The 12,853-nt window shown below is 39.3% G+C and overlaps 2 protein-coding genes across 5 annotated transcripts in view; one reads left to right on the forward strand and one right to left on the reverse strand.

The window, feature by feature from the left end:
- The window catches only part of LOC136266892 (uncharacterized), an 11,129-nt gene extending 4,237 nt beyond the window's left edge, over positions 1–6,892 (reverse strand). The window contains exons 1-9 of one of the 2 annotated variants that reach the window (XM_066061923.1): positions 6,374–6,892; positions 5,956–6,294; positions 2,275–2,372; positions 2,110–2,206; positions 1,097–1,201; positions 989–1,047; positions 803–845; positions 444–511; positions 322–395 (exon numbers count right to left, since the gene is read on the reverse strand). In XM_066061923.1, the coding sequence (XP_065917995.1) occupies positions 322–395; positions 444–511; positions 803–845; positions 989–1,047; positions 1,097–1,120 (268 nt within the window). In that variant the 5' untranslated portion in view covers positions 1,121–1,201; positions 2,110–2,206; positions 2,275–2,372; positions 5,956–6,294; positions 6,374–6,892. The remainder of the gene's footprint in view (positions 1–321; positions 396–443; positions 512–802; positions 846–988; positions 1,048–1,096; positions 1,202–2,109; positions 2,207–2,274; positions 2,373–5,955; positions 6,295–6,373) is intronic. The other variant, XM_066061924.1, reaches the window with a different exon arrangement.
- The window catches only part of LOC136266886 (protein NLRC3-like), a 13,698-nt gene continuing 7,403 nt past the window's right edge, over positions 6,559–12,853 (forward strand). For all 3 annotated transcript variants that reach the window (XM_066061912.1, XM_066061910.1, XM_066061911.1), the window contains exon 1: positions 6,559–6,703. In XM_066061912.1, the coding sequence (XP_065917984.1) occupies positions 6,631–6,703 (73 nt within the window). In that variant the 5' untranslated portion in view covers positions 6,559–6,630. The remainder of the gene's footprint in view (positions 6,704–12,853) is intronic.

Below are 12,853 nucleotides of genomic sequence, written 5' to 3' on the forward strand. Positions count from 1 at the left end.
TTGGATTGCATCTGTGTTAAGCATGTAGGATGTCTATTCAACAAAATATTGTTAGGAAAACGAGAAATAAAATTACAAACTCCTCACACCTATGTTTATACAATAATCAAAAACTTTTGGTCATAAATAATTTCACGCAAAACCTTAAATTGCACTAAATACTATCATGTGTGTGCCAAAGAGTTATTCAACTTTAACTATTCCTAAAACCTCACAGCATACAGCTACGTAGATTTATGGCTCGAGGCAATTTCTATTGATCGAAGTGTGTAATTGTAGTGGGTTTTTTCAATACTAAAAACAAAACAGTTCTCAACTCACCATGACTGTAAAAGCAAACATTTCCAAAAGGATATACTCCATTTCCTTGTTGGAAGTGTCTACAAGGCTTAGCCCTGTAGTATAGTGAACAGTCATACACTACCAGTATACTACACCCATACCCTGTATTGTTCTTGTAGTCTGAAATTAGTCTCTCTTTCTCAGCTTGGTCAGTGATCCACACTGTACTCTGGTGGGGACCAATTTGACAATGGAAGTAATGAATGGTAATAGGGTTGGGATGAAGGTTAAAATTTCACCCTCTGAACCTTCCTTGATCCAAGTTTCAAAAGCTTTGAAGTTTTTCTTGGCTATGTTATACAGTATGCCAGTAAGTGATGGATGTACACTGTTGTTCATTCAGCACAGCAGTTTTACAACTACCAAGGTACATAAAATCTTCTACACAAATTCCACATGCAAAGGAAGTAACACATCAAAACTTCAAACCTTTGTCCCAGACCTAACTGCTAAAACTTACTGGAATAACAAAATATGATACTTTCCTGCAGATTGGACAAGCCCTGAAATGACATATACAAATTGAATACTATACTGTGACATCAGTACACACACGCATGCAAAAACACACGCATTTGTACACACACACGTACACCACACACACACACGCACACGCACACAGGTACACACACAGGTACACCCACACACAGGTATTATAATATCTTCTTCTTTGGGTTTTGATATTGTTGTATGCTGACTACTTCCCTACAGTAACTACAACAATTACAGCCAATCAGAACAGTCGATTACTCACAGGAACAAACTCTGGAGCATCCATCCAGTTGTCAGGAGGTTTAAATGAAGGAGAGATCAAATCCTCCTAATTGTCTGGTAGCTTAGCAGAAGACAGTACTGTAAACTGTATGGAAAAATCGATAAAATATCATACAATACTTTGTCCTACACTGTGTTTAAATAGCCAGTACAGGAAGCCGCTACATGCTAACCACAAATCAACACCTCCACACTAGTAGAGAAAGAAATAGGACACAAAAGAGGATAAAGGTAAGTCCCTGATGTACTGTATGAGCCTTATCCACAATGATGTTTTATGACATCACAAGAATAAAAATGGCCACAATAATTGGGGAACTGTTATATAAGTGCCTATGGAAAAAAATTAACTGCTTACATTTCAGCCAGGAAAGAAGATATTGAGCTCTAAACAACAGGGTTGTTAAGTTTTATATAAGACATTACAATAAACAAGTTTTGTCACGTTTCAAAACTTTTTCTAAATAGTGTATGTTTACAATACAGTAACTTTTGTTACTATAAAACCATACATGTTGGCTAATGGTCGACATCTCCATGCCTAGCTGAAATATGAGCGATCAAAAATTTATCTCTATAGGCACCTGTATAACAGTCCCCCAACTATTGTGTCCATTTTTGTTCTCGTGATGTCATAAAACATCATTGTGTAAAAGGCTTATTGTATAGGCAAAAGCATCATGTGACTGTCATCCAAAGTCAATTTCATGTGGTACACAATTTGTACTGACAACAGCCAAACAACCACCATTATACACCCCTGTTGTGTGTGTGTGTGTGTGTGTGTGTGTGTGTGTGTGTGTGTGTGTGTGTGTGTGTGTGTGTGTGTGTGTGTGTGTGTGTGGGTGTGTGTGTGTGGGTGTGTGTGGGTGGGTGTGTGTGGGTGGGTGTGTGTGTGTGTGTGGGTGTGTGTGTGTGTGTGGGTGGGTGCGTGCGTGCGTGGGTGTGTGTGTGCTATTCCTAGTAAAGTTTGAAGCTTGTTTAACTGCTCACATTTGACTTATCATCCACTGGCTCCTGTTCTCCTTCTTGTTCCAGTTCTGCTTGTCTCTTCATACTGGCCAGTGACAATGGAGCTGGCATCTCTCCTCTGTGTGAACCACAATTAAATTGTATTGTATTATACAGTACACAGTAATTGAGAGGTGCTAGTCTCACCTTAATGATGATGATGATGGGATGATAGGTGGCTTCACATGGTCATGATGACAACTACTGCCATACACACAACACCCCTTCAGGTAGTAACAACACATCTGTGAACAAACATGTACCCAACACAGTAACACACTACTAGTCTACTACAGTGAAACCTCAGTATACTGTATAGAGGGAAACTTTAGTCTGGAAATTTTTAGTAGGCCAAAGTTTAAGTTTATTTTGCCAAATGCAATTTAGTTTGCTATTCACAAAGTTTATACAAATGCCAACTTCTCTGTGGTACTAATCCAAGTGTTAATCAAAACTCATTGGTCACACTAGCAAGACTTCCAAAGCCATACTCTTTTAAGTGCCTGACTTAAAGCAGGTTTTTGTTTTTTTAAAGGGCCAAGAATATCAATCAACAGCACCAGGAGCTTATATGCGCCATTGGCGCTTATAAGCTCCTGACAGCACTAGATGACATTTGCGAGATCAAATGTGCTAGAAGCTAGGAAAGCGAGCTGTTTGTAAATTGCTAATAGTATTACTGTTTAGTAGGGTTTCCCCTTAAAGTATTGGGTACTGATAAAAATGGCACATCTAAAAACCATTATACTAAACATCATACACAATGAAAATCACCTTTACAGAATAGTGTTACTCCAATCAACATCAAATACAGCATTAAAAACAAGAAAACACTTACAAGCAGCTGGTTATTAAAACTATATACTTCAAAACTTGATTTTTTGTCTGCCATCCAACCTACCTGCCTGATGCAAGGTTAGTGGTCAAACAAAGCAGCAGACAGCTACCATCATGTTATACCACAACAACAAACTCATGGGGTAGATGTGCCTTTTGTAGTTCTGATAAATTCTACCTTCTGTGCTTTGCCATTCCTTTTATCTTCAATTAATCAGTTAAAAGATCATCATTGTGTTCATTCCAGGAAACCATATCAAGGCATTAATTTTATGCAGTGAGAGTTTCATTGAAGGAGCATATTTAGATGCCACGAAACTACTAAAATGCTTAATGGACTGCAGTATCCCTGGTAGTATCAGGTAATGGTTAAGCTGTACCTATTGCATTGGGCACCACTCCCCCTTAAAATGCCACCACATCTCTAATAATCAATGCTGAGTCTTAACAATCTAGCTCTGTAGAAAACAAAGTATTCTACCATGTCCCCTAGCTTAATATAATGTGTAGCCAAGTAGTGAGATCAAGATACTCTAATACAGCAGCCGCATGTATATTAACTTACATAGTTACAATCACCTTTTGCTTCACTGCTTTTTATCACTGTAAACCTTGAAAAATAAAATTGTACATATTTGTACTCCCAATAAGGACACTTCAGTTAGTCACATCCCCAGATCACAAGGGTCTGGTGACATACAATAGAAGCCATGATGTTATAGTAAAGAAGTGTTGGTATAGCACATTACTTTTTCTCTTTTGTTTTTGGGTTTCCCCCCACCCAAATACAAAAGGGAAAAAAAGCTGTCTGGGTACGAGACTAGTGTTGGTAGACTGTGACTGGTAAAGCAGATGGAGATAAGGAACAAAGTGAGGTTTAGTTCCAAGAAAGTATACGAATAACTGATATCAGAGACATCCATCTGATTAGTGACCTTGGTCATACATGTCATTACCAAGAGTTTTTATTGCATGTTACCAAGAGTATAATACAGTGTAATGGTACCAGAAATTGTGGTGTGGGAGCCAAGTAGCCTGGCACCACCTACCTCTTCACAGGGTCTGGTGAAATATACATACTAAATCACTTCTATCACTCAAATTCGGTGGTAGCCAATTAGTGTGTTCAAACACACAAATCCCTTTGGTAACACAATGATTTTGTTCGAATTGAAAGGAAATTATCTGACGTCACCAGCAGTTACGTATACTGTCTAACTGAATTTCTTTTGAAATGGTATTTCATCAGACCCTTAAGGCTGGTTTCCATATAGCTGCAAACCACATGTGCGATTAGTGCCGGGGTCTTGATAGGGTGGGGGGGGGGAACTTTGAAACATACTTTGTCGGTATCACAACAAGTGTGCTGCAGCCATCGTAAAAGTTGAGAGAGTTCTTGGAACTTCTGGCATCGCAGGCAGAATGATTTGTTAATGGAAATAAACACCGCAGGCAGATGCCAGCAATGTTCAACACGAAGAAGCCAAGCATGGTGCCTACGAGTATACCACGCTTCATAGAGTGTCACTAAAACACCTGTAATGTGCCGTGTTGTAACAAATGAAGGCGTACCTGCCAATGTAGTTTCTACAGTAAGTTCATTAAAATTATAAAACACGAGATGTATAGCTATGGTTGCACAGCATGTCGCAAGCTACTGTAGGCACTCTGACTCAGGCATAATACAGGTAGTTTGTGGCTATATAGAAACCAGAGCTTATGATAACGTCCGGACACCGGACAAAATCCGGTCAAATTGCATAGATGTCTGACCATAATGCAATTTGTCCGGACACAGTGTCCCATCAAAGCATAAAGAAGGAGCCTAAGGGCTGAGCTGGCATGCTATCAACAATAACATTCACTTGGTTGCCAGGAGATAGTATACATTCTTACAACCCAAGGGAGTGACCATAAATGTACCATTGCCAACCCACTGGTGTACTTTAACCACATAACAGCTGCAGTAAGGCATGTGATGTCTTACCACTATAATGTTTATTTGCTATGCTACAGAAGACATGTTGGGCATTCATCTCATGTCCAGTCAATTTTGGCAATTGTCCGGCCGATTTTGGTTTGTCAGGACATTGTGGCAGGACAACAGAGAATTCTTATCATAAGCTCTGAGAAACCAGTCTTTACTTTTTGTGAAGGGGCGGGCAGCACCAGACTAGGAACCAAGATGACTGGAATAGAGGTATTGTATCCTATAAGCGATGTAAGTGGGCCGGGTCATCCAGATTATCCGGGCCATTTGGGTCACATTTTGTCCGGGTCAAGTGGGTCTTATCCACTTCACTGAATATCTGCCGATGAGATCATGTGTGACTGTAAGTTAGCAAGCTCGATTGTATTGGTGGAAATGCAGTTGTAAACACTCAAGAAACTTATGTGGAGACACCCACCATTCAGGAATATGCTTGTCTGTCTGTGTGGGGCATAATAGAGCCACTCCTACTTATCAGAATTGTATCACCTGTACTCTGTGGGCATGCATGGCATCACCAGATCCTTGTTGCTACTTGAAATGTAGGTGACCAACTGAAATTCTGTAGCTACATGTAAACTTATGTGGAGCCACACCCACTTGATAATATGTACGTGGAGCTACACCCACTTGATAATATGTACGTGGAGCCACACCCACTTGATAATATGTACGTAGAGCCACACCCACTTGATAATATGTACGTGGAGCCACACCCATTTGATAATATGTAGCTACTCACTTTTTGTAGACAATCTTTTCTATAGTGTAAAAAAATGTAAAGCTACCTAGTGGAACTTGTGGACTTTTAATCTAGCTCTTGGGGCACGCCTCTATTTTAATTAAACTAGGTCACATGCGGGTCAGATCCGGGTCCCATCCAGATTACAATTCGGGTCAGTGGGTCAACAGTACTGACCTACTTACAACGTTGATCCTATATCCACAGTGTTGGTCATGAAACACAAATACAATTACATCAACTACAACACACACAGTACCATGTCAGGCTTGCTGGTCCAGTTGTGAGAGAGAACAGACAATTATCACCTTCCTTATGCACCTATCAATGTCACGCCTCACCTACCCCAGGTCAGGCAGCAGGTGGGGATTTGTCACCCAAGCTCGTCCCCAGGGTAGGGACATTTGCAACACGGATATCCGTACTGTTGTGATTCCCGGGATAATTAGTAGGGGATTCGTAACTCAAAGTTGTCCCCGGGGGTGGGGAATTTGCATTCTCGCATTTGCAAATCCCCAACAATCCCCACCTCTGCTCGACCTGGGGTAGGTGGGGTTTGACATTGATAGGTGCATTACAACAACCATTCATAAAGTACCTAAGCGAGTACAAGATAATCACTTCTTATACACAGCAAACACCAACAAATAGTACACTTGTTTATCAACAAAGCTTACCTGCATAATAGCGGGTATTTTTCCATCGTTTCTAAGCAGCCGAGTTAGGCCCTGTACGCCGGTCTCTTCACCCACTAATATTACACCATATTCTTCTGTTACTTCACTATACCAGTAACAATCACTAAATAATACTCCGTCTAATATCACTAGTGAATGAACGTGAGACGCTACAGAGGAGTAAACCCACAATCGATTCTGCTGAACTACTATCAAACTGATCTGGCGAGGATCTGAGAACTGATCGTCAACATTAAATGGATCACGAAGACCGTCCTCCTAAAAGAACTATCCAACCTGATGTACAGGACGTTCAAGAAAGAAAGAAAAGTGAGTTCCTATAATTGATTGTTTGAAATTTGACCAAGTTTCTTCCATCCAGTTCATATAGTATCATACACATTCTAGTGTTGGTCTCACTAGTAATGAACTAAGTCATGATGATGAAATTTGTCCACCACTTTTAGTCACTACCTTTATAAAGACTTCATGTTGGTGCTCGCAACTAATAGAGGATATCCTGAACTTTATGACTGAAAAAATTCTAATAAAAACATGACGTCACGACAGTGAACGAATCAAGCATGCATAGAAAGTACAAATACACTGGTTACAAGAATTTCTCCAGAGCGATAGATTCCTTTATGTGTATAACAGAGTAATGCACCTATCAGTGTAAAGCCCCACTACCACAGGTACGGGCTGAGGTGGGGATTTGTATCCATGAAAATTGCAATTCCCCACCTACTGGAGAAGTACTGGTGATACAAACCACAAACCCTGACAAATCTCCCAGTAGCAAAACCTGGGGTTAGTTGGGCTTTGCACAATTTCCCATTGCATATACATGTGACAGTGTATAGCTATTCAAGTAGCAAGTTACTTCAAGCATGTTTTAGTGAGTTAAATGCTGCATCGGTGTGCTTCTCGTGATTGAGATGATGCAGAGAAGAGATCTACTAAAGGATTTGGTACTAGATCCAGAGGTCAAGATAGAACAATGACTTTCTAGGGTTTTACGCTGTGGTTTCTTAGAGACCACAGTGTTAGCATAGAATGTCTAAATTTGGAATTGACATTTCCTGTAGTATTAGTATAGGTACTTTCTTAGGTTTTTCCCCTATACGTAATGTTTGGCTAGTTTTGTAATATAAATCGCTGTCATCATACAGTACGATAGTTACTGTATAGTAGACCACAAAGGAGTAGGTGTGGCCCGCAAAATAATATCACCCAAAAACAGCCTCAGTTTTCTCTGATGACAATGATACAGTATTGGTTAGGTGAAACTACGCCCAAACAAGCTTTCAGATCGACTCGAAACGCTTTCAACAAGTTACTACGGAATTTTTAAAATAATTTATTTAACGGAATTTTCTACTGACTGAGTAACTAACTGACTGATGCCTACAGACAAGCGTAACTCAATAACGGCTAAGGCTATGGGCTTGATTTTTTCACTGTTTGACATCGCTTCAGCCAGACAGGTGCCTTTCGGCATACCGCAGTATGTACAATGCGATCTTCATGAATTTGCCAGTGTCCTCCTTTGTGTCCCATTCATCTTTGCTGACAGCGAAAAGTGTTGATTTGGTGGTAGCATGTGATGGCTTCCCTTCGTAACGGAAATCGTCCGTATTTGACATAGTGGCTATTTTGATAGCAGAGGTACTTTTCAAACAGTTCTTGATTTATACTACTGTGTAACGGGTTGAACATAGCCTACAACGAAGCGTAATAGACACTTCACTTTTCAGACTATAATTTATATAACTGGGGCGGATGGCACCTTTTCTTTCTTTCGGTATGCGTGGATTGCAGAGATGCTTTTTGAACTGTTCTTGATTCGAAATACTGTGTAATGGGTTGAACATAGCTGACAACGAAGCGTAACAAATACGTCACTATTCAGATGATAATTGGGGCGCACGGTCCCATTTCAGATGTGATATGTGTGGGTTCATCAGTCACAATAATTATTTACAAAAAAGTTGACAAACAAGTACACAAAAAAATTTGGAGTTTTCAGCTAGAGTAGGGACCATAACACATCGATAAAAAAGTACTGAAACAAACTGAAGTACTACACGATATTAAATCATAGTAAAACAATAAGAGGTGTTATATTCCTACTGTGCTCAAGATACCATAATGGAAATGCACAGTAGGGATATAATACTTCTTATTGTTTTACTGTGATTTAATATCATGCACGTACTACTGCAGCTTGTTTCACTATTTATCGATGTGTTATGGTCACTACTCTAGTTGAAAATTCCAATTTTTTTCTCTGTACTTATTGCTGTACATTTTCAGTGTACAGACAAGATAACTAACTGTAGTCTAAGAACTGTAGTTAAAGAATAGTAGTCTGTAAAAGTGAGCTAACTGAATAATTCCTTAATAGCGCTTTGGGGAGTTAGTTCACTCTAAATCCGCAGGGTAAGGTAAAGATACCAAGGCTGGAGGAGATGGTCCAGTTGGTCAGGCCTGAGGCAGACTAATAATCTGAGAGCTGGACCAACTAGCTGACCAGCTCGAACTATATTAATCTCATGCAATCTCTGGATGATCATATCTACACGTACATTTTACAGATGTTATTGAAAATGCATGGCACGAGTAGTTACCTGTAATTTCTCAGCCTGACTAAACCACAAAACTACAAGTAAATTACCTTACAGTACAGCATAGCATTTGGATTGAAATGATTGTGGGTTCTACGTATCACGTGTGCTGACAGTTGGCATTTATCATGTGTACGGCAGGTGCCTTCATTGATTCTAAACCATATATCACAATTCAATCTTTATAAAATAATCTCATTAGTATTTCTTGGCTTGTCACTCTTGGCTTCTTTTACTGGGCAAAGAGCCAGCAGTGACAAACTAGGCGCCTCATTCCGTGGCAGGAAGCTGTATACCCATACATTACAATGCGGCCATCTGGATGAAATTTTGAGTAGAAATCACTCCTCTTCAACTACCCACTTGTCCTGTCAAGATACTGAGCAAACTCCTAGTCTCACATCACATCAGTGGCATTGCACCATTTTAGAATAGTGATTGGTCTCATGACTGTCCACCAGTATATTTATGTAATGATCCATTCACTTCGTTGCATACAAACCAGTATAGTATACTGAATTTTTGTAGCTGTGTAGCCTTTTTATTGTAGCTGTGTGAATTCACTGTATACAGCTAGCTTCCCAGTCGTAAATAATAAATTAATTGTAAGCTATTCTATAAGGGAGCCATGCTGCATCGGTTCCCTGTGAAATTTGGGGCAAAAGTTGCAAGTTGCTAGCTAGTTTTACTTTTACTTTAAAATTTAGCATCAGTTTTAAGGCATTTCAAGCCTTTAAAATGCAAAAATTCTGCAGCTCCTGGGGGTTGCACCCCCAGACCTCCGTGAACTTCTAATTACTATAACTATCTGGCCTGTCTGTATACACTGAGTCATATAGTGAGTTTCATGCTGTGTCCCCTGTATGTCAGGTCTACAATTACCTACCTGTTATACATAGTATAGATACTATAGAAAGTCTGAGAAGCAACAGCATATTATTTTAGCTATAGCTAGCAGTGAAATACCACTAAAATTGCATATATGAGTGTGTAATTTTCAAAGATTTCCTGTAGGGGCATGCCCCCAGATTCCCCTAGAATGCTTGTGCTTTGCAGAATGTGCTTTGCACACTGTGCAGCAACTCCTCTCTCATTGGCAGCACCATGTATATAGTAGTAATTTCAGCATGTATAATGCATGGCCTGACCATCTCAATTTTCCCTCCTCCAGCCCTGAATGACAAATCCCCACCACCTCAGGGAAATTCAATGGTCCATTCCCCCACCAACCTCCACCTTCCCACACCTTCAGCTCGTAATTGTGGTAGTCGGGCATTACATTGAGAGGTGCATAACTAGAATGAGGAGCCCCATCCTTAGTTTATATGACGCGTTATAGTCCAAACTACATTTGCTACCCGTACTTTTGTATGGGATTCACGATAGTCGTTTACTATCAAAATTTCTTGAGCACACTACCAATCTTAGTATATTGATCATTTTTTTGTTCAAATAGTTAATGTACAAAATATCCTCTATTCAAAAGCTGTCTTGAGACTTTAATCAAGACATTAAAAGCTGTCTTTCACTGGCACACATGAGATTGAAGCTATGGTGCCATCTTGGTAGATGTGATCCTATATCATGTGACCTGCTGAGCAAATAAACGACTTGTTTGCATAATTTTTTATAGATAAATGACATTGAAGTACATTGGGTAAAATTGTGTTCTACATAAATAATTTACGCACGTTAGTGAAGGAAAGCTTGAATTAAACTATCTAGTATACCAATGGATTTGTCTCTTCATCGAAAATAGTTTGTTTCATTTCTATACCATGAAGCACTATGAGTTATGTGTGTTTGGTTATGTTGCAGTAAAATGTAACCTTACGGTGTATCATCAGCTATAGCATGAGAGGATTTAAGTAAAACCTTAACCTTGATGAATGTCCCAGCTCATGGTGAATGTAAGACACAAGTCCCAACTCTGTAGCCTGTTGCACTCAAGACTTATTATCAATTAAGCAAGCACCTATAATTTTCCACTGTGGAAATGTTGTCTATCTATCTATCTATCTCTTCTTGTTGTCTGATCCTTTGATATTTGGGAGTTAAAACCACTACTGGAGAGGTTCTCTAAAATGATTAGAGACCTCGTAATTTTTTGATTTTTTGCAATACTGGTGAACCCTCCATTAGAAAAAAGAATGTGTGATGACATCAGGCTTATTGCTCTGCATTCCACTTCTAACAAAAGATGCTCCCAGAGCTTATGTCAACTACTAATGATTAGATTGATTCCAAGATCACATGGGCACAATCATAATGTGTATGTAATAATTGTGTACTCATTACAGAGTGGTCTAACTATTAATGACTGTATTAGCTTAGTGGTCATTACACTTCATTTTCAGTTATGTTCAGTCCATTACTCAGTGTTACAAATGAATGAGAAGGACCTCTGCAATCAATCCGGTTACAACAGAAACTCAGACGATTTCTGTTACAAATTTAGGGAAGCCATCGTGCAGTGCTACTGTGAATCAACACCTTGCACTGTCAGCAAAGATATATGGGACACAGGTAAATCCATGAAGCATACATTAATGTACATACTACAGTATGCCAAAAGGCACTTGTCAGGCTGAAGCAATGTAAAACAAGTTGACGTTGTGCTACTTCTAAAAACTAGGCACCATGCAGCTAGCTAACTCATCTGGAATTAACCAACTACAGTACCGCCCAAGCACAATGTCGCACTTGCTCGCACATGCAACTTTGTTTGAGATTTTAAAAATCTCTAATTAAGGGGCATGGCAACTGTTTCGCTCACAAGACAACGTGGCAGCTGTTTTGTTCATGAGAATTACGAGGGAAACAGTTTCTACACCCCTTAATTAACGGTTTTTAAAATGTTGCATGTGCGAGCGAGTGTGATGTTGCTCTTGGGCAGTACCGTATGTATTACTATTTTTATTGTTATAACCAATAGGGTTTTTGGTTGTGTCATAACACATTATTATTAGTGTGTAATTCTCATATTTCGTAATTCATCACTGCTATGCACTGCTAAGGAAGCACTAGTTAAACAAACTGCTTTTACCAACATATTCACACAGAAGTATTTTCCAAACTGTTTTATACTTGACTATCATGTTTTTTCGTACAAATTCTCTGGACAAAGTCTCAAAGCTGCATTTCATTTTCATTCACGAACGTAAGGGATATGTAAGGGATACGTAAGGGATAGTCTAGTCCTTGTAGTCTACGAGGCCTGCACCATTGTTTTTCAGTTGTTAAATGCCTGTAAAACCCCACAGGTAAACTTTGCTCTGAAGTTGTTTCTTTTCGGTGGTCTGAAATATGGGTGTGGTGACTCTCCACAGACTTTGTAAATTACCTTCCCTTTGCAGAAGTTTAATACAGACTTAATTTCGCTTTTACTTCTTACGTAAAAGCTGATTTTACCATCATACAGTATGGTAGTACTGTATATTAGGGATCATGCAGTTTTGGGATTTCCTTCCCAATAATATCACCTTAAAACCAGCCTCAAATTTCCTTCATAACAGCTTGGCAGTATTGGTTAGGCATAGCCAAGCCCAAAAATGCCTTTAGATTGACCCCAAACCATTTCAACAAGTTTCTATGGAATTTTAAAAATTTTCTATTTAACAAAATTTTATTCTGACTAACTAACTAACTGATGCCTTCAGTCAAGCATAACTTAACAATGGATAACATCAAGCCCATGGCCTTAACAATGGATAAGGCCATGGGTTTGATGTTTTCACTGTTTGGCGTTGCTTCATCCTGAGACGTGCCTTTTTGCCAACCACAGTACATACGATGCAGCACGTACATGTATTATGGACTTACTTTTGTCCTTTTTTGTGTTTCAGTTTTTTTC

The sequence above is a fragment of the Dysidea avara genome, chromosome 9, assembly GCF_963678975.1.
Source record: "Dysidea avara chromosome 9, odDysAvar1.4, whole genome shotgun sequence".
In the NCBI taxonomy this organism is placed as follows: domain Eukaryota; kingdom Metazoa; phylum Porifera; class Demospongiae; order Dictyoceratida; family Dysideidae; genus Dysidea; species Dysidea avara.